The sequence below is a fragment of the Pipistrellus kuhlii genome, unplaced genomic scaffold, assembly GCF_014108245.1.
Source record: "Pipistrellus kuhlii isolate mPipKuh1 unplaced genomic scaffold, mPipKuh1.p scaffold_m20_p_41, whole genome shotgun sequence".
In the NCBI taxonomy this organism is placed as follows: Eukaryota; Metazoa; Chordata; class Mammalia; order Chiroptera; family Vespertilionidae; genus Pipistrellus; species Pipistrellus kuhlii.
In genome coordinates this window covers 2,089,846-2,112,846 of record NW_023425542.1, presented here as the reverse complement: position 1 = coordinate 2,112,846, position 23,001 = coordinate 2,089,846, and the positions used below count along the sequence as shown (strand labels likewise).

General features: G+C 56.6%; 1 protein-coding gene across 1 annotated transcript in view; it reads left to right on the top strand.

Moving 5' to 3' along the window:
* Positions 1-22,746, top strand: part of DYNC1H1 (dynein cytoplasmic 1 heavy chain 1) — a 74,209-nt gene extending 51,463 nt beyond the window's left edge. The window contains exons 42-78 of the mRNA XM_036411695.2: positions 372-535; positions 4,147-4,276; positions 6,932-7,065; positions 7,429-7,543; positions 7,634-7,795; positions 7,880-8,094; positions 8,181-8,385; positions 9,405-9,578; positions 9,668-9,787; positions 9,990-10,110; positions 11,059-11,254; positions 11,642-11,759; positions 11,842-12,057; positions 12,583-12,795; positions 12,897-13,024; positions 14,329-14,482; positions 14,969-15,115; positions 15,210-15,360; positions 15,484-15,737; positions 15,821-15,955; positions 16,047-16,141; positions 16,277-16,451; positions 16,585-16,660; positions 17,164-17,324; positions 17,413-17,524; positions 17,626-17,686; positions 17,764-17,887; positions 17,968-18,081; positions 18,991-19,161; positions 19,305-19,522; positions 19,607-19,710; positions 20,259-20,470; positions 20,835-20,988; positions 21,478-21,620; positions 21,753-21,921; positions 22,065-22,192; positions 22,383-22,746. Of these exons, the coding sequence (XP_036267588.1) occupies positions 372-535; positions 4,147-4,276; positions 6,932-7,065; positions 7,429-7,543; positions 7,634-7,795; positions 7,880-8,094; positions 8,181-8,385; positions 9,405-9,578; positions 9,668-9,787; positions 9,990-10,110; positions 11,059-11,254; positions 11,642-11,759; positions 11,842-12,057; positions 12,583-12,795; positions 12,897-13,024; positions 14,329-14,482; positions 14,969-15,115; positions 15,210-15,360; positions 15,484-15,737; positions 15,821-15,955; positions 16,047-16,141; positions 16,277-16,451; positions 16,585-16,660; positions 17,164-17,324; positions 17,413-17,524; positions 17,626-17,686; positions 17,764-17,887; positions 17,968-18,081; positions 18,991-19,161; positions 19,305-19,522; positions 19,607-19,710; positions 20,259-20,470; positions 20,835-20,988; positions 21,478-21,620; positions 21,753-21,921; positions 22,065-22,192; positions 22,383-22,511 (5,598 nt within the window). The 3' untranslated portion in view covers positions 22,512-22,746. The remainder of the gene's footprint in view (positions 1-371; positions 536-4,146; positions 4,277-6,931; positions 7,066-7,428; positions 7,544-7,633; positions 7,796-7,879; positions 8,095-8,180; positions 8,386-9,404; positions 9,579-9,667; positions 9,788-9,989; positions 10,111-11,058; positions 11,255-11,641; positions 11,760-11,841; positions 12,058-12,582; positions 12,796-12,896; positions 13,025-14,328; positions 14,483-14,968; positions 15,116-15,209; positions 15,361-15,483; positions 15,738-15,820; positions 15,956-16,046; positions 16,142-16,276; positions 16,452-16,584; positions 16,661-17,163; positions 17,325-17,412; positions 17,525-17,625; positions 17,687-17,763; positions 17,888-17,967; positions 18,082-18,990; positions 19,162-19,304; positions 19,523-19,606; positions 19,711-20,258; positions 20,471-20,834; positions 20,989-21,477; positions 21,621-21,752; positions 21,922-22,064; positions 22,193-22,382) is intronic.
* Positions 22,747-23,001: the final 255 nt, after the last annotated feature.

Sequence of the window (23,001 nt, the reverse complement as noted above, 5' to 3'; positions counted from 1 at the left end):
AGTTGTGTGTAATTGTAGTTTTTCCTACAGAATCATTGTCATCATTGTAAATCTTTCTCTTTGTTTCAGTTCTGGTTTTAATGAAAATCATGCCTAGAAAGGCTCAACATAGAGATTTCATTTTAAAAAAATATTTTTAGAAGAATATTTTGTAGGTTGGTTTTCTTTTTTTCCTAACATAAAATGAGCCACTTGGATCTAACTTTGTTCTGGACAGTTGTCCAGTTGCTCCAACACTATTTAATCCATCCTAAAGTGTTCCTGGGGCCAGGTTCTTTTTAATAAAAGGATGTTACACAGCATTTGACCTTGTGACCACTTTTCATGTTTTAAGAGACTCACGTGTAACTCCGTTCTCCTGGTTCCCGCAGGAGAGGTTCACCCAGGACACACAGCCCCACTATATCTACTCCCCCCGGGAGATGACGAGGTGGGTGCGGGGCATCTTTGAGGCCCTGAGGCCCCTGGAGACGCTGCCTGTGGAAGGGCTCATTAGGATCTGGGCCCATGAAGCCCTGCGCCTCTTCCAGGACAGGTAAGGCCAAGATCCGGGTAGCACCGTGCCCCCACGGAGTCGCTCTGACCCTCTGAATGCGGTTCAGTGAGGCTTCCTGCCCCCTGTGAGCCAGGCTGAGCTGGGGATGGAAGGAACAGAGGCAGCCAGGGCAGCCTTGTGTGAGGGATTCATCATGCCTGCCCCCAACAGAACGGGTCACAGCGCACAATGTGCCTACTCCTGGTTGCCTGTGACCTTGGGGAGGCACCTTAACCTCTGTCAGGTGGGCACCAGACAAGGTAGTTACCTGTGATAACCTATCCAAGCGCCGAGTTCACTGGTGAGTTCAAGCGCCTTCTAACACAATGTGGCATGTGGCCTCCACAGTCACCAGCCCTTCCTGTCCCCAGTCTTGATTCTCATCAAGGGGTTGCAGCTGTGTCTGGGGCATTGGTTTTCTCTTTCACTGTTGGCCACTTGTGTCAGCTGTCCTATATAATAAAGAGCTAACATGCAAACTGTCCTCATGCCCTCACGCAGTCAGGCTCAGACACTCAACATTGGGGAGAGAGAAATGGGGACCAGCAAGGCACAAATGAGCTCAAGAGAGAGGAATGGGACCATCCAGGCTGCAGCCTGGGCGGGACAAGCCGCCTGCCCAGCAGTCCCAGGCACCTGTGGCAGCAGCCCAGGTGAAGCCGCCCGTCCACAGCTTCCTGTGGCTGAAGCCAGCCTGGGTGAAGCCAGCCCGGGTCCCAGGTACCTGTGACCAGCCAGAGTGGGGAATCCTGGGTCCCAGGTGCAGGGCAAGGCAGAGGCAGTTAGGGGCAATCGGGCTGGTAGGGGAGCTGTTAGGGGTGATCAGGCAGGCAGGTGAGCAGTTAGGAGCCAGCTGTCCCGGATTGCAAGAGGCAGTCGGACATCCCCTGAGGGGATCTGGATTGGAGAGGATGGAGGATGCAGGCTGGGCTGAGAGAACACCACACCCCACACACACACACACACACCCCCCCACACACACACCCCGCATGAATTTCATGCACCGGGCCTCTAGTTGTCTTATAAGTTTTGCATTTTCCTTGTTATTTCGAGTAGGGAATTGCTAATGATTGTGGGGATTAGTATTGATCAGAGCGTGTTTGTGGTCTGAATCAGATGAAGTGTCATAGTAAAAAGTTGAGTTTTTTTTTCTCATTTAAGGAATCTTGAAAGTTATTGACCTTGTAAAATCAGGACCTTTTTCTTGCCTTCTTTGTAATTCGGTACAATCTTTGTTTTACAACAAATTTCTGTTTGTGTCAGTTTTTTCTTCTTAGAGTTTTAACTTCATGTATTTCAACAATGTAGTTTTTCACAGAATTTTAGGCTCATTTTAGGTTAGTGAGGAAAAGATAAATTTGTGTTGCCGAACTGACTTGGTAGTTAATGCAGCACTAAGTTTCTTATTGCACGTCATTAGGGGAAATGTGCCCATGAGTCAGATCTCAGAATGGGCGGGAGGGCTCAGAGCGGATGTGCACAGGGCCAGGCCCTCCCCTCCCAGGTGGCCATCTGCAGCAGGACCAGGTGAGCTCCTCTGGCCACTGGTAATCTCAGGGGCAGGGAGTCGCTGGCAGCTAGTTAGCAGTTACTCCCCTGGGGAAGCCCAGCCAATGGCTGCCTCCAGACTGGCAGAGAAAGAAGCGTTGGCAGTTACTCCTGGAGACCAGGTGTCCTGCTCCAGGCAGCTGTTCTCATCCTGGCCTGTGGGTCTCAGTGCTGCCTCATAGATCCATGGTGTTCAGGCCAGGCTGCATGGCGGCTCTGGGGCCCGCGGGCTGCCTCATTGAGAGCCTGGAGTGAGGTGTGTGAGACAGGCCACGGAAGGAACATGTGAGCCCTGCAGCCTGTGGTTTAAATATGCAGACTTTTTGTTACATGAGCTACCTTCACACTCCCCCTTTTTTTAAAAAAATTTTTTTAATCTTTATTGTTCATATTATTACAAATGTTCCTCATTTTCCCCCCCTCCATTGCTCCCCTCCACAAGGTTCCCACCCCACCCTCTTCCCTTTCCCCACTCCCCATTGTCCTCATCCATAGGTGCACAGTTTATGTTCAGTCTCTTTCTGCACCCACCTCTCCCCTTTTCCCCGAGAATCATCAGTTCACTCCCCTTCCATACCTCTGATTCTATTATATTCAACAGTTAATATTGTTCATCAGATTTTTTTTTTTTTTGGCTTTTAGATTTACTTGTTTATGGTTACGTAATTGTTGTTCATAGTTTTTATCGTTATTTATTTTCTCTTCCAAAATAACCCCCTTCAGCAATTCATATAATTCTGGTTTGGTGGTGATAAACTCCTTTAGCTTTTTTTTATTGGTGAAGCTCTTTAGCTGGCCTTCGATTCTGAGTGATAGCTTTGCTGGGTAGATTATTTTTGGCTGTAGGTTTTTACTATTCATCACCTTGAATATTTCTTGCTTTTTTTTCTTTTTTTTTTTTTAATCTATTTTTGATTTCAGAGGAAGGGAGAGGGAGAGAGAGAAACATCAATGATGAGAGAGAATCATTGATTGGCTGTCTCCTGCACACCCCCTGGAATTGAACCTGGGACCCTTCAGTCCGCAGACTGACACTCTATCCACTGAGCCACACCAGTCAGGGCTCACTCTCCCTTTTTTAAGTTAAAAAATGAATTTGAGTTCTAGCCAGTTTTGCTCAGTGGGTAGAGTGTTGGCCTGCAGATTGAAGGGTCCCGGGTTTGATTATGATCAAGGGTATTATGCCTGGGTTGCAGACTCGATCCCTAGTAGGGAGCATGCAAGAGGCAGCCCGTCAATGATTCTCTCATCATTTATGTTTTTCTCTCGCTTTCTAAAATCAGTAAAAGTATTTTTAAATGAATTTTAAGCTATAGTGTAATTTTTATAGCTTTCCCAAAATACCAGAGAAAGGTTTTGTTTAGATTTGAATGTAGCATAGCCACCGTGCATCTCAGTTCTGATTGACTGCAGTCGCTCCATCATGCCTGCTCGGTGTAGTCACCTCCCACGGTCCCCTCACAGCTGTAGGGAAGGCGCAGCTCACCTGCTTGCTGTTTTTTCCACGGCCCTGCGCCTCCAGAGCTGTGTACGCCGTTCCCCTCTGTCCTCAGTGCCCGCGTCAGAGCATGCTCAACAGGCCGAGACCCTGAACCACAGTTCCTTAAACTGCTGTGGTTTCGCTTTAAGGGAGTTGTTTGCAGTGTGGTGCCATAGGTCTCAGTGTTTTATATTTAACTGGAGGCCCGGGGCATGAATTCAGGCATGGGTGGGGTCTGGCTGGCCAGGGGGAGGGGCAAAGGGTGGTTGGCAGGCCGGCCCCTTCCCCTGGTGGAACTCCTGGTCAAGGGGACAATTTGCATATTAGCCTTTTATATAATACGGGATGTTTAAACTTTGGATTGCTTAAGCATCTTGAGTTCAGAGTCTCAGCTTTTTCCATTTGTAGAAAATGAAAATTTCTGGTAAACACTGATCTCAGCCTATGGAATCACCCCCAACACACACAACCTAGTGTCCTGTCCCGTCCCACTCCCCTTCCACCACCACCACCACCATCACCTCCCTCCCTTCCCCCCCCCCATTGGTCTCTGGACTTACACGCTGCTCTCCTCTCCTGACAGGCTTGTGGAGGACGAGGAGCGGCGCTGGACCGACGAGAACATCGACATGGTGGCTCTGAAGCACTTCCCCAACATCGACAAGGAGAGAGCCATGAGCCGGCCCATCCTGTACAGCAACTGGCTGTCCAAGGTGACCGGGCCCTGCAGTCAGCCACCTCCCCTCCCCTGTGACCTGTCAGCCAGCCCTGACCCCTCCTCTGTGACCTGTCAGCCCGCCCTGACCCCTCCTCTGTGACCTGTCAGTCATCCCTAATCCTTCCTCTGTGAGCCCCAGACCCCTCCTCTGTGACCAGGCCCTGCAGTCAGCCATGTCATCTCTTCTGTGACCTGTCAGTCAGCCCTGACCCCTCCTCTGTGACCTGGCCCTGCAGTCAGCCATGCCCTCTCCTCTGCCTTCCTGTCAGTTAGCATGAGCCTCTGACCTAAAGGTGTCTGTCTGGAAGTGCGCTGTCAACTAAGGTGGTTACACGCATGATGATGACTGCGTCTCTGCAGCTCTGATAACCTAGGGGGTTAGGGTAGAGTCCCAGGAGTGTGGCTGGACGGCTGTTATCTCCATGCGATGATTGCTCCCACCAGCAGATGTGGCTTCAGCATGTGTGCAGGGAAAGCCTTTGCTTCCCTTTGCTCTCACTTTCCTCACATTGAACAAGGAGGAGCTCTCATTTGTGTGAAAGTTTCATACACTGAGATGCTATACAGAAGTGACGTTCCCAGCACAGCTGCGAGCCGTCCTTTTATCTGGAAAGGAGGTCAGACGCTTTAGTGCACATGTGTCAAACACAAAGCCCGCGGGCCAAATCCGTACTGCCAGGCCTTGCAATGTGGCCCGCACCGTGCTGTCATCACTGCACTCCGCTGCGTTTCCATCACAATGACAGTTTATGACTGTTCAGTAAACCATTCGGCCCGCGATTTAGGCTGGATTTTAGATTTTGGCCCCTTCTCTGATTGAGTTCGACACCCCTACTTTAGTGAGTTGTGGTCTTCCTGTGCACGTCATTTGGTAACACCTGACTCGGGGACGTGTCAAGGTCACAGTCTAAAGGGAGCGAGGCAGGGACATGGCCTGTCTGGGAGAGGTTTTGGCATCAGGTCTTCACAGGCTCACTGGCCTCCTGAGTGTCAGGAAGGGCTTGCCAGATAGAGGACCTGACAAAACTGCCAATAATTATGTATAACAGGATACTGGAAGGAGCAGAAGCAGCGGGCAGGTATGTTTATTGTGCTAGAACAGGCATGTCAAATTCAAAGGCTAACACGGGCCAGATAACAAGGTTTAAGTGGAAGTTGATATGCAAAAAAACAAATGCTTCAATTTTCATAGAAACGTAGGTTTATTTTGATAGAGACATGCTGAGCCCAAAGGGCTGAAATAAATGAGTAATCATTAACATAAAACAGAACATTTTAATAAAAGTTATTTTTTTCTTGAACATTAACTTATCAGACACTGAATAACTGCACAAATTAATAAGTGTAACACAAATCTTTTTCTTGTTTTCCAAAAGCGAAATATTATGTTTCGCACACCAAACAAGTCAGTCCAAGACTAATGACGTGGCCATCGGCTGCTAAAATATTCACTGCTGGTATTAGTGGAGAGAAATGGTGCACTGGTGCATAAGGGAAATGAACACATCACTATTATATAATCAGTCATTAGCGAACGTTGTAGTTCATTAATAATTATGTATAACAGGATATTATATTAAACTAATGAACTTTTTGTTAAACTATTTCTTACATGCCGTTGTATTGGCTGGGGAGTTTGATGTGCTTGTGCTAGAATCTCCTATTTACTTCCAGGCTTGAGGTTATAGGCAGTAGCTCTTCCCAGTGGCTTGTCTTTTCACTCTTTGGTGTTTTTTGAAAAAAATTGTTTTTTATTGTTTTTAATATATTTTTATTGGTTTTAGAGAGGCAGGGAGAAAGATACAAACAGCAGTAATGAGAATCATTGACCAGTTGCCTCTTGCATGCCTCCTCCTGGGGATTGAGCCACAGCCCAGGCATGTGCCCTGGCTGTGAATTGAACCAGGACCTCCTGGTTCATAGGTTGAAGTTCAATCACTGAGCCACACCGGCTAGGCGAAAAACAAATGTTCTTGAAGAAACACTATTTAAATCCATAATTCATCAGTAGTTTCGCTCGTGTATGGAGTGAGCTATGGACGCGTTTTCTGTGAACATCCACAATCCCAGCAGTTTGTTGAATGGCCTCTACTCTGCAGTGTCGCTGTCAGACTGGACTTGCTGTGTGCATGGGTCTGTTTCAGAGCTCCGTCCTGTCCACTGTTCGGTTTGTCGCTTCCTGTGCGCAAACCACCTCCTCCTGATGGCAGGGATAAGTCTGATGGGTTAGGTCCTCACCCCTGGCTCTTCTGTAGAGAGGTCCTGACCCTTGGGCCTCTCCTCTCCAAATGTCGTTTAGAATTGGTTTGCAGTTTGTAGCAAAACTGCCACCCAGTGCTGTGATTTCGGCTGGGATTCCATTATGGATGTGGCCTGTGCACGGTCGGGGGCTTTCTCCGCAGGACCGTGGTTCTCTCCGTTTACACAGGCCTTCTCTGTGCAGATTTTCCATGTTTCCGGAGCTGGTCCCAGTTACCTTGTTTTTTTTGTTTGTTTTTCCGTTTTTTTGTTTGTTTGCTGTGTTGTAAATGACATCTTCTATTGCATTTTTGACAGTGGGTCATTCAATAACATGGAAACATGACTGACTTAGGTATAATAACTAAGATTGTTTCTTCTTGGTAATTTGGGTCTTTCCTTCTTTCCACAGGATTACATCCCCGTAGACCAAGAGGAGTTGAGAGATTACGTCAAAGCGAGGCTGAAAGTCTTCTACGAAGAAGAGCTGGACGTCCCCCTGGTCCTGTTTAATGAAGTGCTGGACCACGTGCTCAGGATCGACAGGTGGGCTTGTCACAGCTCCCGCTCTCCTGAGCTGCTCTGGGGGCAGGGGATAGGGACAGGGACTGGTGCTCTTCTCCCCACTGACCCTCCCAAGTCCCACCTCAGCGCCCCCTGCCAAGGGACCCCCCCTTCTTTTTGCCTCCAGCTTTCCTGCCCCACACTTGCCTGCTAAGCAGCCCTCCATCAGCTGATCTTTTCGTCCCACTGGACCTGGCAAATAAAAATATTTAAGTTGTTATTTAACAAATTCAAGTTAAACACATTAGAAATGTAGACTGAATCCTAGAGAAGTCCAGGACACGAGAATCAAAGGGGGAATGCAGCAGAAAACCTTACAGTGTGTTTTTTCTGGTACCGTTCCAGAATATTCCGCCAGCCTCAAGGCCACTTGCTGCTGATTGGGGTCAGCGGAGCGGGGAAAACCACCCTGTCCCGATTCGTGGCCTGGATGAACGGTTTGAGTGTGTACCAGATCAAGGTGGGTCTCCATGGGCTCTCCACCCAGCAGGGGGTTCCGGTCCTGCACGGAGCTCCTGGGCTGAGGGCCTAACGTGCCGCTGCCCCGCAGGTCCACAGGAAGTACACCGGGGAAGACTTCGACGAAGACCTTCGGACAGTGCTGAGGCGCTCTGGCTGCAAAAATGAGAAGATAGCATTTATAATGGACGAGTCCAACGTGTTGGATTCTGGATTCCTGGAGCGAATGAATACGCTTCTGGCCAACGGAGAGGTGAGGCAGTGACCTGTCGCCCTGGTGGCTGCTCCGTGGTCGTGTCACCGGGACCAGTCGGGCATGGTGCTGTTTCTCTCCTAGGTCCCTGGTCTGTTCGAGGGCGACGAGTACGCCACCTTGATGACCCAGTGCAAAGAGGGGGCCCAGAAGGAGGGCCTGATGCTGGACTCGCACGAGGAGCTGTACAAGTGGTTCACCAGCCAGGTCATCCGCAACCTCCACGTCGTCTTCACCATGAACCCGTCCTCCGAGGGCCTCAAGGACCGCGCTGCCACGTCCCCGGCTCTTTTCAACAGGTACACGGTCTGCGCTCAGCACGTGGGTCTCCCTCCAGGGCCAAACCCTGCCCTGGCCGCTGTCTGAGACTCGGGCATTTCCGCAGGTGTGTGCTGAACTGGTTTGGGGACTGGTCCACGGAAGCGCTCTATCAGGTTGGCAAAGAATTCACCAGCAAGATGGACCTGGAGAAGCCGAATTACATTGTGCCCGACTACATGCCGGTCGTGTATGACAAACTGCCGCAGCCACCGTCCCACCGGGAGGCCATCGTCAACAGCTGTGTGTTTGTCCACCAGACTCTTCACCAGGTGGGTCACGGAGTGGGCCCCACGGCACTTCACGGTTGCCCCTGTGCCGTTACCTGCAACAGACTTGTAGACTGAACCCTAGAGAAGTCCAGGACATGAGTATCAAAGGGAAACCCTAACCCTAACCCTGCTCATCTGCTTCCTGACCTCTGTCAGCATCTCCTTGTCACCGCCCTTTCCCGCCCCAATTCTACCTAAAGCATTCCCTCCTGTGCTCACTGATGCTGTGTCCGGGCCTGAGCCCTCCTCGCCCAGGGGCCTGCATTGTTTCTGTGAAGGGCCAGACGGGTCTCCGGCTCTGCCCTCAAAGCACAGAAGCCCCGCAGTTCCCATGTGGGCGGATGGGCGTGCTCTGCCGCCCGCTTCCTGCACAGGAGCATGTGGTGGCAGGGCTTGCCTGGGCCTGGTTGCTGGCCTTGCTCCTGACTCTGGTAGAAGTGTCCAGTCCGCTTGCACCTGAAAAGCCTGTAACAACAACTATGAGTTTGTGGGGGTTCTGGCAGCCACTGCCCTGCCCTCCACACCCCATCACACCTGGGGGCACCTCCATGGCTTCCAGGATGCCGTCTGTCCTGGCTTCCTGCTGGCCGCAGGTCCCGCCGCTGTGCATCACACATCCCCCTCTGGCAGAGGGCAGTGTGGTGACGGAGCCTGTGCTGCCGTGCCTGGGGCTGGCCGTGGTGGTGTCCACAGAAAGCAAGTAGTGGGCGGCAGAGGTGGCATGACTAGCCGCAGCAATCCCGTTTGTAGTTCCATAGCGTCTACACTGCCATGACCCGCCCCAGGAGGCACGTCTGAGGTTGTCAGAATCCCCGTCCTGTCTCAGAGGAGCTGCAGGAGGAAGCTTAGGTTTCAGAGCTTTCAAGACCTCGCAAGGCCCCCAGCTCAAGTGTTGTGGCCCGAGGGCTGGGCACATGCCACGTGTCACGCAGTGGCCCACAGGCAGAACAGGAGGAGCCTTCGAGGCCAAATCGCAGAGAACGCCCTGAAGAGTGAAAGTTTAACTTTATTTCTAAAAGGCAAACGCTCGGCTCGCCAAGCGGGGCGGCAGGACGATGGCCATCACGCCTCGCCACTACCTGGACTTCATCAACCACTACGCCAACCTGTTCCACGAGAAGCGGAGCGAGCTGGAGGAGCAGCAGATGCACTTGAACGTCGGGCTCAGGAAGATCAAGGAGACTGTCGACCAGGTACGCACCGCACAGCCAGCTCCCCGGGGCACAGCAGTGAGGGCCTCCAAGCAGTTCCCCACGTTCTCCCTGGCGGGTTTGTGTTTCAGGTCGAAGAGCTGCGCCGGGACTTGAGGATAAAGAGCCAGGAGCTGGAGGTGAAGAATGCGGCGGCCAATGACAAGCTGAAGAAGATGGTGAAGGACCAGCAGGAGGCCGAGAAGAAAAAGGTGGGTTTTCACTTCCGGGTGTGCAGCCTCGTGAGCCAGCGCTCTCCGTCTCCGAGGAGGGTGGGAACTGCGACTGAGGTGGCTTTGGGGTTGAACAGGGTAAGGGGTGGCGGTGCTTGGGGCAAGGCGAGGAGTGCGGCTCTAGAGCCACTCGGCAGGTCACCCATCCGCAGTCCCCCGCTCAGCCGGCCCTCCCTTCCAGGTCATGAGCCAGGAGATCCAGGAGCAGCTGCACAAGCAGCAGGAGGGCATCGCAGACAAGCAGATGAGCGTCAAGGAGGACCTGGACAAGGTGGAGCCCGCTGTCATCGAGGCCCAGAACGGTAAGGGCCGTCTTCGCCCCTAAAGCACCGTCCCCGTACAGCGAGCAGCTCCCACCCTAGCACAGCCTTCTCATGAGAACACTGACCAAACAAGCTCCGTGCCGATACAAACTTCCTAAAAATCTGGTGATGACTTAAATAGGCCCTTTGTAATTCTGGCTTGAATTTCAGCAAGAAATACTCTAAAGTGTGCAGTGTTGCCCTCTGAGAGTCATGTCTGAGAGTGCTGTGGGCGTGGCCGGTGGCCGCTGATTTAAGTGGTGACCACAGACGAGGCTCGCCTTGTGGCTCACGCTGCAGTGGGGCAGACCTGCTTTGTTGTCAGTCTACACTGTAATTAGTGGCCTCACCCTAACATGGAACTCGTTTCCAGTATCTCATTATATGACGTCTCCACATCACACCACAACATAAACTAACAGGCACCATCCAAACTATACATTTTTACTCCCTGTTGTACGTAGGCGGGAACTTAATTTAGTTCTCATCGCTTAAAAAATGTTTTAAATCAAGTTCAGGCTGGAAAACTGCCCTTCAGTGTGTGGAAGGCTCTGACCATTTCTGAGGCCTGTTGGGTCCGTGTTCTCATGCAGCCAGTCAGTCAGCTTCTAGAATGGCTGGTCGAAAGCCTCTTTGTTTAAACTGGATGAAATGCAATTACGTTACGTTTAAAAACATGTTTAAAATAGTTCCAATCCTTCATGAGGCAATTTTAAAGGTGAGAGCCTGCTTTGTGTACAGGGTTGCCGTTTGTGCTAGTTCAGTAAGCTCTCCACGACTGTTTAAAAGACCGGCTGCTGAAGCTGTTCTGGGTTACGGACAGAAACTCAGCTGTTCCTGAGCAGTTGTCCTATTGTGATGGGAGTCAAAGCGTCTGGCTGTGGTTTGCTCCCTTCTCAGTGTCATGCTTTCTTTCCCCCCAACCCTCTCCGCCTCCACCGTGCTCAGCCGTGAAGTCGATCAAGAAGCAGCACTTGGTGGAGGTGCGGTCCATGGCCAACCCCCCGGCCGCCGTGAAGCTGGCACTCGAGTCCATCTGCCTGCTGCTGGGCGAGAGCACCACGGACTGGAAGCAGATCCGCTCCATCATCATGCGGGAGAACTTCATCCCCACCATCGTCAACTTCTCTGCCGAGGAGATCAGGTGAGGGTGCGGGCCCGGGGGACTGCGGGGGAGGTGGTGGCTGTCTCTGGGTAAGTTGTGTTAGTCACAGAGCTGCCTTTCCAGGCCACTTCCACCACAGGAGTCAGGTTTTCCCCACGATCCTGCCGGGTTTTCTGGCCCCTCCACCCCTGGGAGCCAAGCCCGGCTGCAGAGCTGGCCCCGGCCTGTCTCCTGCCAGGGAGGCGAGAGCCGAAGGTCAGAGTCCTCAGCAGCGGCGTCCACTGTCACCTGGAACGAGGGTCGGAGTGGCTCATCCTCCGTGGTCACGGGGGCAGCAGATGGGAACTGGCCGTTCCATTTGGATTTCCTGAGAGCTCTGCTTCACTTTGCCCGGCACGTCCTTAGCAGCACACCTCTCTGTTGCAGTGACGCCATAAGGGAGAAGATGAAGAAGAACTACATGTCCAACCCGAGCTACAACTATGAAATCGTGAACCGCGCGTCCCTGGCCTGCGGGCCCATGGTGAAGTGGGCCATCGCACAGGTACGGAGCCCAGAGCCCGGAGCCCATGCGCGGTGACCTCCTGTGCTGTTGCTTGTGAATGAGTTCTGTCCGCCCTCCTCAGCTCAACTACGCGGACATGCTGAAGCGCGTGGAGCCTCTGCGCAACGAGCTGCAGAAGCTGGAGGACGACGCCAAGGACAACCAGCAGAAGGCCAACGAGGTGGAGCAGATGATCCGGGACCTGGAGGCCAGCATCGCCCGCTACAAGGAGGAGTACGCGGTGCTCATCTCCGAGGCCCAGGCCATCAAAGCAGACCTGGCCGCCGTGGAGGCGAAGGTAAGTTCTCGGGGACCCGCGCCCTCTCTGCCCACCCCTGGCTTCTGCCTCTTGGCGTTCACATACAGTGCTTGCTGGCCTCACTGGGCAGAGGCAGAGTCAGCACCGTGAACATGTGCTGCACATATCACCTTTGCTCAGCAAATTAGCTGTTGTGGCTGGAGGATGCTGGGACGCTGAGTGGCTTTAGGTATTAATAGATGCCCCTGGGCAGGGTAAAGCCAGTGCCCCTCCCCCCAGCTCCCAACCTGTCTGTTCTCCAGTCACGGAGGGCCTCCCTGTCAGGGCCTCCTGCCCCCCGTGTCCTCACCACTGCTCACACCCGCCTCCGAGTCCTCAGAATACTCTCTGCCCCGCGTCTCCCCTGCAGGCCAGCTCTTCCCAGCTGTCCCTTCACCGTCCTCCTTGCCCGTCTCTGCTCACGCACGGGCTGTGCCCGGGAGCCTGTTAGTATTCCAGCCCGCCCCACGCCTGCAGGGGGAACGGCGTGCACTTCCCGTGTAGACCCTGCTGCTTGTCCTCTAGGTAAACCGGAGCACTGCCCTCCTGAAGAGCCTGTCCGCGGAGCGCGAACGCTGGGAAAAAACCAGCGAAACCTTCAAGAACCAGATGTCCACCATCGCTGGGGACTGCCTCCTGTCGGCGGCGTTCATTGCCTACGCGGGTTACTTCGACCAGCAGATGCGGCAGAACCTGTTCACCACGTGGTCCCACCACCTGCAGCAGGCCAACATCCAGGTACCGTCCCAGGAGCTGGGGGGGGGGGGGGGGGCGCTAACGGTCCGGAAACGGGCGCCGCCCAGCAGCGGGCCGCGGATCCTAACCGCCCTGCCCCGCAGTTCCGCACAGACATCGCCCGGACGGAGTACCTGTCCAACGCCGACGAGCGCCTCCGCTGGCAGGCCAGCTCCTTACCTGCCGACGACCTGTGCACAGAGAACGCCATCATGCTCAAACGCTTCAACAGGTACGCCGGCCGCCAGGCGTGTGCAGACCCGTTTCCAACACTCCCCGGGGGCAGGGTGGACCGGGTCTGTGCTCACTCCGATGGAGGGGGCATGTCCTTCTGTTCGGTCTCAGCGTCTGAATCGCTCTGCAGTGACCGTTTCTGCTCTAACATTTTGAAACAGAATGGCCGGGTTGTGTGTCGGGGTGGACATTGAACAGACCAGACCCTCTTGAAATGTTAGGACTAAAAATATTCAGCTTGACGTAGTGTTAAAGGGGAAATTGCTGCCGGAGTGAGACATGGACCGTGACTCCACAAAGGTGGGCCAGACACTGCCAGTCACAGCGTCCTCGGGACGGCCCATGGTGGCACCCAGCTTTCAGGCTCGCCCTCGGCAGCAGCACTCACACCCCGTGTCCTTGCTGTTTCCTTTTTAAAAGATTTTTAAAGCTGAAGCCGGTTTGGCTCAGTGGTAGAGCGTCGGTCTGTGGACTGAAGGGTCCCAGGTTCGATTCCGGTCAAGGGCATGTACCTGGGTTGCAGGCACATCCCCAGTGGGGGGTGTGCAAGAGGCAGCTGGTCGATGTTTCTCTCTCATCGACGTTTCTAGCTATCTCTCTCCCTTCCTCTCTGTAAAAAATCAGTAAAAAAAAACTTTTTAAAGATTTTTAAAATTGATTTTTAGTGAGAGAGAGAAACATCAATGTGAGGGTGCTAAACATCTATCAAGTCTGTAACCTGGACATTATCCTAACGGGGAATCAAACTGGCAACCTGTCGTGGTGCCAGACACTGCCCACGTGAGCCACACCGGCCCAGGTGGTTTTTTAAACTTTATCCTCAGGCTTGTTTTTAACCTCACGGAGCATGTCGGGGCCTGTGAGCCCTTGCTGTGTGCCACTGTTCAGGGACACACAGTGGACTGCCCTATTGGAGTTCAGGAGCAAACCCTCAGGTCCCATGAGCAGATGAGCAGCTGGCGAGAGTGTTGCTCTGTGGGTGGTGTGTGAGCTGGTCCGTCTCATGGAAAGTGCGTACACGTCTAGGCGCCGATTCGATAGCTGGCAGTGGGGCCAGAGTGCGCCAGCGGAAGGTGGGGTGCGACAGGTGCCCTCGTTAGGCCCGTGCCCGGGGAGACGGGGGTCCTTGCCAGCCCGCTGTCCACACAGCCGTGCACACCCCAAGGGGGCTCGGCAGGCGGAGTGAGGCCAGGTGCTGAGGGGGTGCGCTCTCCACCTGTCTTGTCCGGCTCGGCCCCCCGCACCCCCATGTCTTGTCCTTCCTGCTGCCTTCCCTGACCGGCTCCTCCGCCTCGTCCTCAGGTACCCGCTGATCATCGACCCCTCGGGACAGGCCACGGAGTTCATCATGAACGAGTACAAGGACCGCAAGATCACGCGGACCAGCTTCCTGGACGACGCCTTCAGGAAGAACCTGGAGAGCGCGCTGCGGTTCGGGAACCCGCTGCTGGTCCAGGTCCGTGCGCCTCCGACTCCTCACAGCCTGCCCCGAGAGGGACGGCCTCAGGGCGACGTCTGGTGGTTCCAACACAGGCAGTCCGTGTGAGATACACTGACTGACGTGGTACAGAGGGGCAGACTGCGAGCTTTGTGGGCCTTCCTGTAGCATGGCAGGGAAAGCTTAGAGATTGTTGTTAGAAAACAAACCCAACAGCAGCAGTGCTTGCATGTAGATTCCACTTAGCTGGGCCCCTGTCCCTGGCGGTGACAGAGATGCCGGCAGTTGTGGGCATGTCTGGCCAACGTGACTAAGGATGGAGTGTTTTAAAGCAGCCCGTGGCTCTGGCTGCCCTATCGCCAGTGCTGGTCGGAACGGCCGGTCGCTAGGGAGGTGTGCTAGATGTCCAGGAAGAACTGCAGCGAGTACTGGAGCAGGATGGCGGTCGATGCACCCTTACGTGGTACACAAGTACTCACCGGCCAACTGCACGTGTGTCCGCAGGACGTGGAAAGCTACGACCCGGTGTTGAACCCGGTGCTGAACCGTGAGGTGCGGCGCACGGGCGGGAGAGTGCTGATCACCCTCGGGGACCAGGACATTGACCTGTCGCCCTCGTTCGTCATCTTCCTGTCCACCCGCGATCCAACCGTAAGGAGCGAGGCCCTTCCCGTAGGAGAATGGCACGTTGGGGTCAAGGCTGGCGCACGAAAGCGGATGATGGTCCTGTTCCCCCTTCCGGCAGGTGGAGTTCCCTCCAGACCTCTGCTCCCGGGTCACCTTCGTCAACTTCACCGTCACCCGCAGCAGCTTACAGAGCCAGTGCCTCAATGAGGTGCTCAAAGCAGAGAGACCGGACGTGGACGAGAAACGCTCCGACCTCCTTAAGCTCCAAGGTACGCTCCGGGCGGGGCTGGGTCCGGAGGCCGGGCTTCGAGGGGCCGATGTTCCGGGCGTGCGGCGGGCTCAGGGGCATCCTTTAGCCGGGCGCGCGGCCACAGACCCGTGTCGTGTTCCAGGCGAGTTCCAGCTCCGCCTGCGGCAGCTGGAGAAGTCCCTGCTGCAGGCGCTCAATGAGGTGAAGGGGCGCATCCTGGACGACGACACCATCATCACGACGCTGGAGAACCTCAAGCGGGAGGCCGCCGAGGTGACGCGCAAGGTCGAGGAGACCGACATCGTGATGCAGGAGGTGGAGACGGTGTCCCAGCAGTACCTGCCGCTGTCCACCGCCTGCAGCAGCATCTACTTCACCATGGAGTCCCTGAAGCAGGTGACTGAGCGGCAGGCAGGGGCCCCGGCCAGGCGAGGGCACGCGGTGCCCGGTGGGTGCTGACGGCCGCGTCCCCTCGGCAGATACACTTCCTGTACCAGTACTCGCTGCAGTTCTTCCTGGACATCTACCACAACGTGCTGTACGAGAACCCCAACCTGAAGGGCATCACGGACCACACGCAGCGCCTCTCCATCATCACCAAGGACCTCTTCCAGGTGCGGCCGCTGGCTCTCAGGTGGGGGCGGGGCGGGCGGGGCAGGCAGAGGGGCTCCTCGGAGCAGCAGCATTTCCTGCTTTGGCCCCCAGGTGGCGTTCAACCGGGTGGCCCGGGGCATGCTGCACCAGGACCACATCACCTTTGCCATGCTGCTGGCCAGGATCAAGCTGAAGGGCACCCTCGGGTAAGGGCAGCGCCGGTCACTCCATCCCGGGTGGCAGGTTTTGTAGGTCGCCTGCAGGCGCTGTCCTGTCAGTCATGGCGGCTCTCGTCGTGACAGTGGAGTCTGAGACACCTACTTGCCCACCACCCTTTGCAGGGAGCCCACCTACGATGCAGAGTTCCAGCACTTCCTGAGAGGGAAGGAGATCGTGCTGACGGCCGGCTCCACGCCCACCATCCAGGGCCTGACGGTGGAGCAGGCCGAAGCCGTGGTGAGGCTGAGCTGCCTCCCTGCCTTCAGAGACCTGATCGCCAAGGTCCAGGCCGACGAGGTAGGTGCTGACGTTCCCTCCCGGGAGACACACTAGGGGTGTGTGTGTCATGCAAAGTGGAGCCTCCTGCTGTGCGCCTGTGCCCATGAACACGGCTCTGCTCACGGTGATGCTCCCACTGTTGTCTCCACAGCAATTTGGCATCTGGCTGGACAGCAGCTCCCCCGAGCAGACGGTGCCCTACCTCTGGAGTGAAGAGAGCCCCGCATGTGAGCCCCTCAGCCCTGCATCCCCTCCTGGGCTGCTCAGCCACTGGTTCCCAGAGCAGGGTCTGTGCTGAAGCTTTAGGAGTCAGCTTAGCGGAGGGAGAGCAAACCTGCTCATGCCCGTGCCCTCTCATGCTTCAGGACCAACAGGAACTGATAGGAAGGCCTGGCCCAGCACGGAGGGGACACAGGCTGTTACTCAGTGTGTGGCCAGCCAGGCTCCTAGCAGCGGGGATGAGGCCACGGGGAGGGCTGGTGATGACCACCGTTCCGTAGACTGAGGATTCAGGGTCCTCTCTACCCAGTGACTGGTACACTGGATCATTTAAATCCAAAGTGCATCCAGGGGCTCACCGAGGACCCAGGACGGGCAGTCCTCCCGGGCAGAGAGGACAGAGGCAGTGTTGTTTGCCGATTAGCTCCTCCTCCCGAGGAAGTTGGAGGGGGGGGTGTCAGCTCAGTCTGTGCTGTCACCAACTCCCACCCTTCTCCCGGCCTCGTTTCAGCGCCCATCGGGCAAGCCATCCACCGCCTGCTGCTGATCCAGGCTTTCCGCCCCGACCGCCTGCTGGCCATGGCCCACGTGTTCGTCTCCACGAACCTCGGGGAGTCCTTCATGTCCATCATGGAGCAGCCGCTCGACCTGACGCACATCGTGGACACGGAGGTGGGCCTCTCACAGGGCTCTCCTCGCTCCGCACGGGGCACGCCATCCGCTGGACAGCCAAGCTGAATCCCGACTTCTTCATCTGCAGGTGAAGCCCAACACGCCTGTCCTCATGTGCTCCGTGCCTGGCTACGACGCCAGCGGGCACGTGGAAGACCTGGCGGCTGAGCAGAACACGCAGATCACGTCCATCGCGATCGGTAAGGGTGGGGGTGAGGGGCGGGTGCCTGATCACATTCTGGGCGGAAGCCCCTCAGCGCTCCCGCCCGCGGCCCGGTGCTGACTCAGCTTCTGGCCTCAGGCTCCGCAGAAGGCTTCAACCAGGCAGACAAGGCGATCAACACGGCGGTGAAGTCGGGCAGGTAGGCCTGCTGCTTGTTGGGGACACGGGCCCAGGGGCTGACAGGAGGCTGAGGTGCGGCTCTCGCTCCGCCTGCAGGTGGGTGATGCTGAAGAACGTGCACCTGGCCCCGGGGTGGCTGATGCAGCTCGAGAAGAAGCTGCACTCCCTGCAGCCGCACGCCTGCTTCCGGCTCTTCCTCACCATGGAGATCAACCCCAAGGTGGGCACCTCTGCCAGGTGGGGTGGATCCCTGAGTCACAGTGCCCAGCACACCAGAGTGGTGACAGGCTCTCTTCTCAGGTGCCCGTGAACCTGCTCCGAGCTGGCCGCATCTTTGTCTTCGAGCCACCCCCAGGGGTGAAGGCCAACATGCTGAGGACGTTCAGCAGCATCCCCGTCTCGCGGATATGCAAGGTGAGGCCGCCTGTCCTAGGGCAGGGCTGTGACACGCCCAGTAGAGTTCTGGAACCCAGATTGGTATCCCAGGCGTTGGGGAATCCATTGCTCGTCATGGCGCCCTGAGGGTGTGGGCAGGAGGCGGGCACTCATGCTGCAGTTCACCCTGGAACAATGTGACCTCTGCAGTAAAAAACTCACGTGTGCCGAGACTGGTTTGGCTTAATGGATAGAGCATCGGCTTGGGGACTGAAAGGTCCCGGGTTCGATTCCGGTCAAGGGCATGTACCTTGGTTGCGGGCATATCCCCAGTAGGGGGTGTGCAAGAGGCAGCTGGTCGATGACTCTCTCTCATCGATGTTTCTAGCTCTCTATCTCTCTCCCTTCCTCTCTGTACAAAATCAATAAAATATCTTTAAAAAAAAAACAAAACAAAAAAACGTGTAACCTTTGACTCCCCAAAAACCTTCGCAGTCAGGGGCTGTGGGTTGGTTCAGGGTTCCGGTGGATAGCAAGCTCCATGCTGTTCCAGTCCCCTGTGTACATGGCACAGAACAATGCATGTAAATCAGCCCTCCACATCTGGGGGTGCAAAACACAACAATAGGAAGAGCTGACTATTTACTGAAAACAAGTCCATGTGTGAATCGACCGTGCAGTCCAAACCCATGTAGTTGGGGGCCAGCGTGTTGTGTGTTGTGCCAGCGCGCACCTCCGCGGCACTGTGTGAATGGCCTATCTCAGCAGCGTCACTAACCACCTCACGGTTGTGTTGACTTGCCGCACAGTAAGCCCTGCAGCTCACGGTGATTCGGTGTGCGGGTGTGGGAAGCTCTTTTCAAAGCCTCGATTCCCATGAGGATCGGCTTTCCCAGGCCGAAAGGGGCCGCTCTCTGTGACCTGTCCCCGGTAACCTTCCTCCCGCAGTCTCCCAACGAGCGTGCGCGCTTGTACTTCCTGCTGGCCTGGTTCCACGCCATCATCCAGGAACGCTTACGCTACGCTCCCCTGGGCTGGTCCAAGAAGTACGAGTTTGGGGAGTCGGACCTGCGGTCGGCCTGCGACACCGTGGACACATGGCTGGACGACACGGCAAAGGCAAGTGTGGGTGTGCCTGTCGGAGGGCGGGGAAGCTAGAAACACGGTGGCAGCGCCACGGCCTGTCAAGTGTGAGTGTGAGGGCCCTGGAGACGGGGATCCAGGGCGCCCCCACCCCTACTGACCAGCCTTGGCTCGCCCAGGGGCGGCAGAACATCTCGCCGGACAAGATCCCCTGGTCCGCGCTGAAGACCCTGATGGCCCAGTCCATCTATGGCGGGCGCGTGGACAACGAGTTCGACCAGCGTCTGCTCAACACCTTCCTGGAGCGCCTCTTCACCACCAAGAGTTTTGACAGCGAGTTCAAGCTGGCCTGCAAGGTGGACGGGCACAAGGACATCCAAATGCCGGACGGCATCAGGTACGGCCGCTCCCTGCCCGCGTGGTCAGGGCGCCAGGCAGTTCCGTCACGTGTGACGGCGTGTTCCCTGTGCTGGCTTTCCAGGCGAGAGGAGTTTGTGCAGTGGGTGGAGCTGCTCCCCGACACCCAGACGCCCTCCTGGCTGGGCCTGCCCAACAACGCCGAGAGAGTCCTCCTCACCACCCAGGGTGAGTGCCCCAGGGCAGCGCCTGCACCCCGCAGCGTCCTGCAGCTCAGGCTGGGCGGGCAGTGTGTCTGTGCCAGTGAGGGGTCATTCCATCTTGTCGTCTGAGCGACGGCAAGTACCTGGTATCAAGTGATGTTTAAACCATCCGTCTCTCATTGGAGTGTCTTTTAGAACTTTTTCTTTTAGAACTTTTTCTTTTAACTTGCCAGATGTTTTCCCAATAAGCATCTGCTCCAGTGGTTCTCAAAGTGTGGTCCCCAGGCCAGTATGAGCCTCCCCTGCACATTATTAGAAGGGCAGGCTCTCAGACCACCCCACACCTTCGGACTTGGAACTGGCTGCAGGGGGCCAGCCGTCTGATTTGGGGAGGGGGTGGTTTTAATTAATTTTTAGAGAGAGGAGGAGGAGAAAGAAACATCGGTGTGAGAGTGCAGCATGGACGGCTGCCTCCTGCACGCCCTGTGGGTGACTCACTCTGTGGCCTCACGTTGAAGTCATTTCTCTGCTCTCCGTTGCCTCGCTTCCCTCCGCTGCTGGGACGTGGCCCAGGCGTGGACATGATCAGCAAGATGCTGAAGATGCAGATGCTGGAGGACGAGGATGACCTGGCCTACGCCGAGACCGAGAAGAAGGCGCGGGCGGACTCCACGTCCGACGGCCGCCCCGCCTGGATGAGGACGCTGCACACCACCGCCTCCAACTGGCTGCACCTCATCCCCCAGACGCTGAGCCACCTCAAGCGGACGGTGGACAACATTAAGGTGGCCGCGGGAGGGGGCACCGACGCCAGGGGCTCGGGGTGCTCTTAGCTGGGTGGCCAGGAGAGGTGGGGCCGCCCAAGTCCAGGGGCTGGCGATGCTCTTAGCCGGGGGGTAGACTGCTCAGCGCTGTCTCAGAGGCTCTCGCCCCAGCCAGACGGGAGGGCTGCCCCCACTGCACTGCGAGTCCCGAAGGCTGTCCGTCTCCGGGAGCTGGGGTCCAACCAGCATCCTGGAGGTCGGCCCAGATCGTGCTCAGGCAGTCGAGGGCACCTGCTCGGTGCTGTGGGTCCTGGGGCTGGTTCCCGGGCGGATCCTCTTCTAAACCCTCTTCCCCCCTCTCTGCCTTCGGTGCGAACCACCTCAGGACCCCCTGTTCCGATTCTTCGAGAGAGAAGTGAAGATGGGCGCCAAGTTGCTGCAGGATGTCCGCCAGGACCTCGCTGACGTGGTCCAAGTGTGCGAGGGGAAGAAGAAGCAGACCAACTACCTGCGCACGCTCATCAACGAGCTGGTGAAAGGTGTGCACGGGGGCGGGCCTGTGCTCAGCGCGTCGGCAGGTCCCCTCGCACCACATCCCCTCGCCGGCTCCTCCGGCCACTGGGCCCCCTCACTTGGGCTGAAGGCATTTGCTTTCCTTTATTCTGGTCTGTCGAACATTAACTAAAAGCTTTATGCAACTTGTGCAGTATACAGGGTGGGGCAGGAGAAAAAGGAAGGGTGCCGTGGGTGCAGCAACGCAGGGCAGCCCAGGTGTCTCCCAGCAGCCCCAAGAGCCCGAATCGGCAGAGCGGGGGGCGAGAGGCTGTGGCTGTGGTGGCAGGTCCTCCAGACATGCACCCTCAGGTGCACTGACTGCTGCCGAGCAGGCGGAGCCCTGGCCAGGGCACATGTGGTGCCGCTGGGTTTGGGGTGGACACACTCGGGGATCCACGTGAGTGCAGCAGGTGGGCCCACCCTGTGCTGGGGGATTGTGGGAACTGACGCCGGCAGCCGGGGTCTCCTTGCAGGGATCTTGCCGCGCAGCTGGTCCCACTACACAGTTCCTGCGGGCATGACCGTCATCCAGTGGGTGGCTGACTTCAGCGAGAGGATCAAGCAGCTACAGAATATTTCTCTGGCGGCTGCGTCCGGCGGCGCCAAGGAGCTGAAGGTGGTGACAGCGCTCCTGAGGGGCTGGGGGAGGGTGGCAGCAGCGGGTGGGGGCGGAGGAGGCAAGCAGGCCCAGCTCTGACCCGGGAGGACGCGTGGGGCGTGCTCCTCACCAGGGCTGCTTCTCCCCCAGAACATCCACGTGTGTCTGGGCGGCCTGTTTGTGCCCGAGGCGTACATCACCGCCACCAGGCAGTACGTGGCCCAGGCCAACAGCTGGTCCCTGGAGGAGCTCTGCCTGGAGGTCAATGTCACCACTTCGCAGAACACCACCCTGGACGCCTGCAGCTTTGGGGTCACGGGTGAGTTGAGGGTCCGAGCACAAAAGCTGGGCACGTGTCGCTCCCCAAGTGTTGAAGGTGGACAGTGGGCCATGGTTCAGCCGTGAGCACCCCGCCATGGGTTCCCGGGCCGTTCCCACTCTTAATAGCCGGTTTTCCTCCAGGTTTGAAGCTGCAGGGAGCCACATGCAGCAACAACAAGCTCTCGCTCTCCAACGCCATCTCCACGGTCCTGCCGCTCACGCAGCTGCGCTGGGTCAAGCAGACCAACGCGGAGAAGAAGGCTAACGTGGTAGGTGGCGCCTCCGGGCCTCTGTGGCCGGGGAGACATGGCCCCGTAGCCAGAGCGAAGTCACGTCCCCTGTCCACCCGGGAGCGGGACCTGGCCTGGTCAGCAGTCTCCCCACTTCCCTCAGGAAGGCCCGCAGCACCTGCAGCCGCTCCGCCTCTCCCTCGCCAGCACTGACCCGCTTTCCTCGCAGGTGACCCTGCCTGTCTACCTGAACTTCACCCGGGCAGACCTCATCTTCACGGTGGACTTCGAAATCGCCACCAAGGAAGACCCTCGCAGCTTCTACGAGCGTGGGGTGGCCGTCCTGTGCACGGAGTGAGCGCCGTCTCTCAGTCCCCGTCTCCGTCTGCAGGGGAAGATGCAATATTTAACACGCACTCGTTCTTAAAGCCTCCAAAGGCATGCACTTGGCAAAGCCACATCGTCGGTGTGAGGCTGGAGGAGCAAGAGTGCCGACGACGGTCAGGACTGGTGGGAGGGAGGTTGACGGGCCCAGGCCTGTGCTTTGAGGTCGATGGCATGGCTTGTTTTATTAAATAAAACACTAAGCATGACCCGCGCCTGCCTCTTCTGTCTCAGCCCCGCTCGGGCTCTGGGCCGCGGGCACTCGGTGAGCTCCACTGCGGCTGCTGCGTTACAAGCCTGGGTAGGAAGCCCTCGGGACACCGAGCAGTCAGGTGTCCTGGATCAGTAACTGATACCTGAGCCCGGCCAGCATGCCTCAGTGGTTGAGATCAACCTGTGAACCAAGAGGTCACGGTCAGGGCACAGGCCCAGGTTGCGGGCTGGATCACCAGTGTGGGACATGC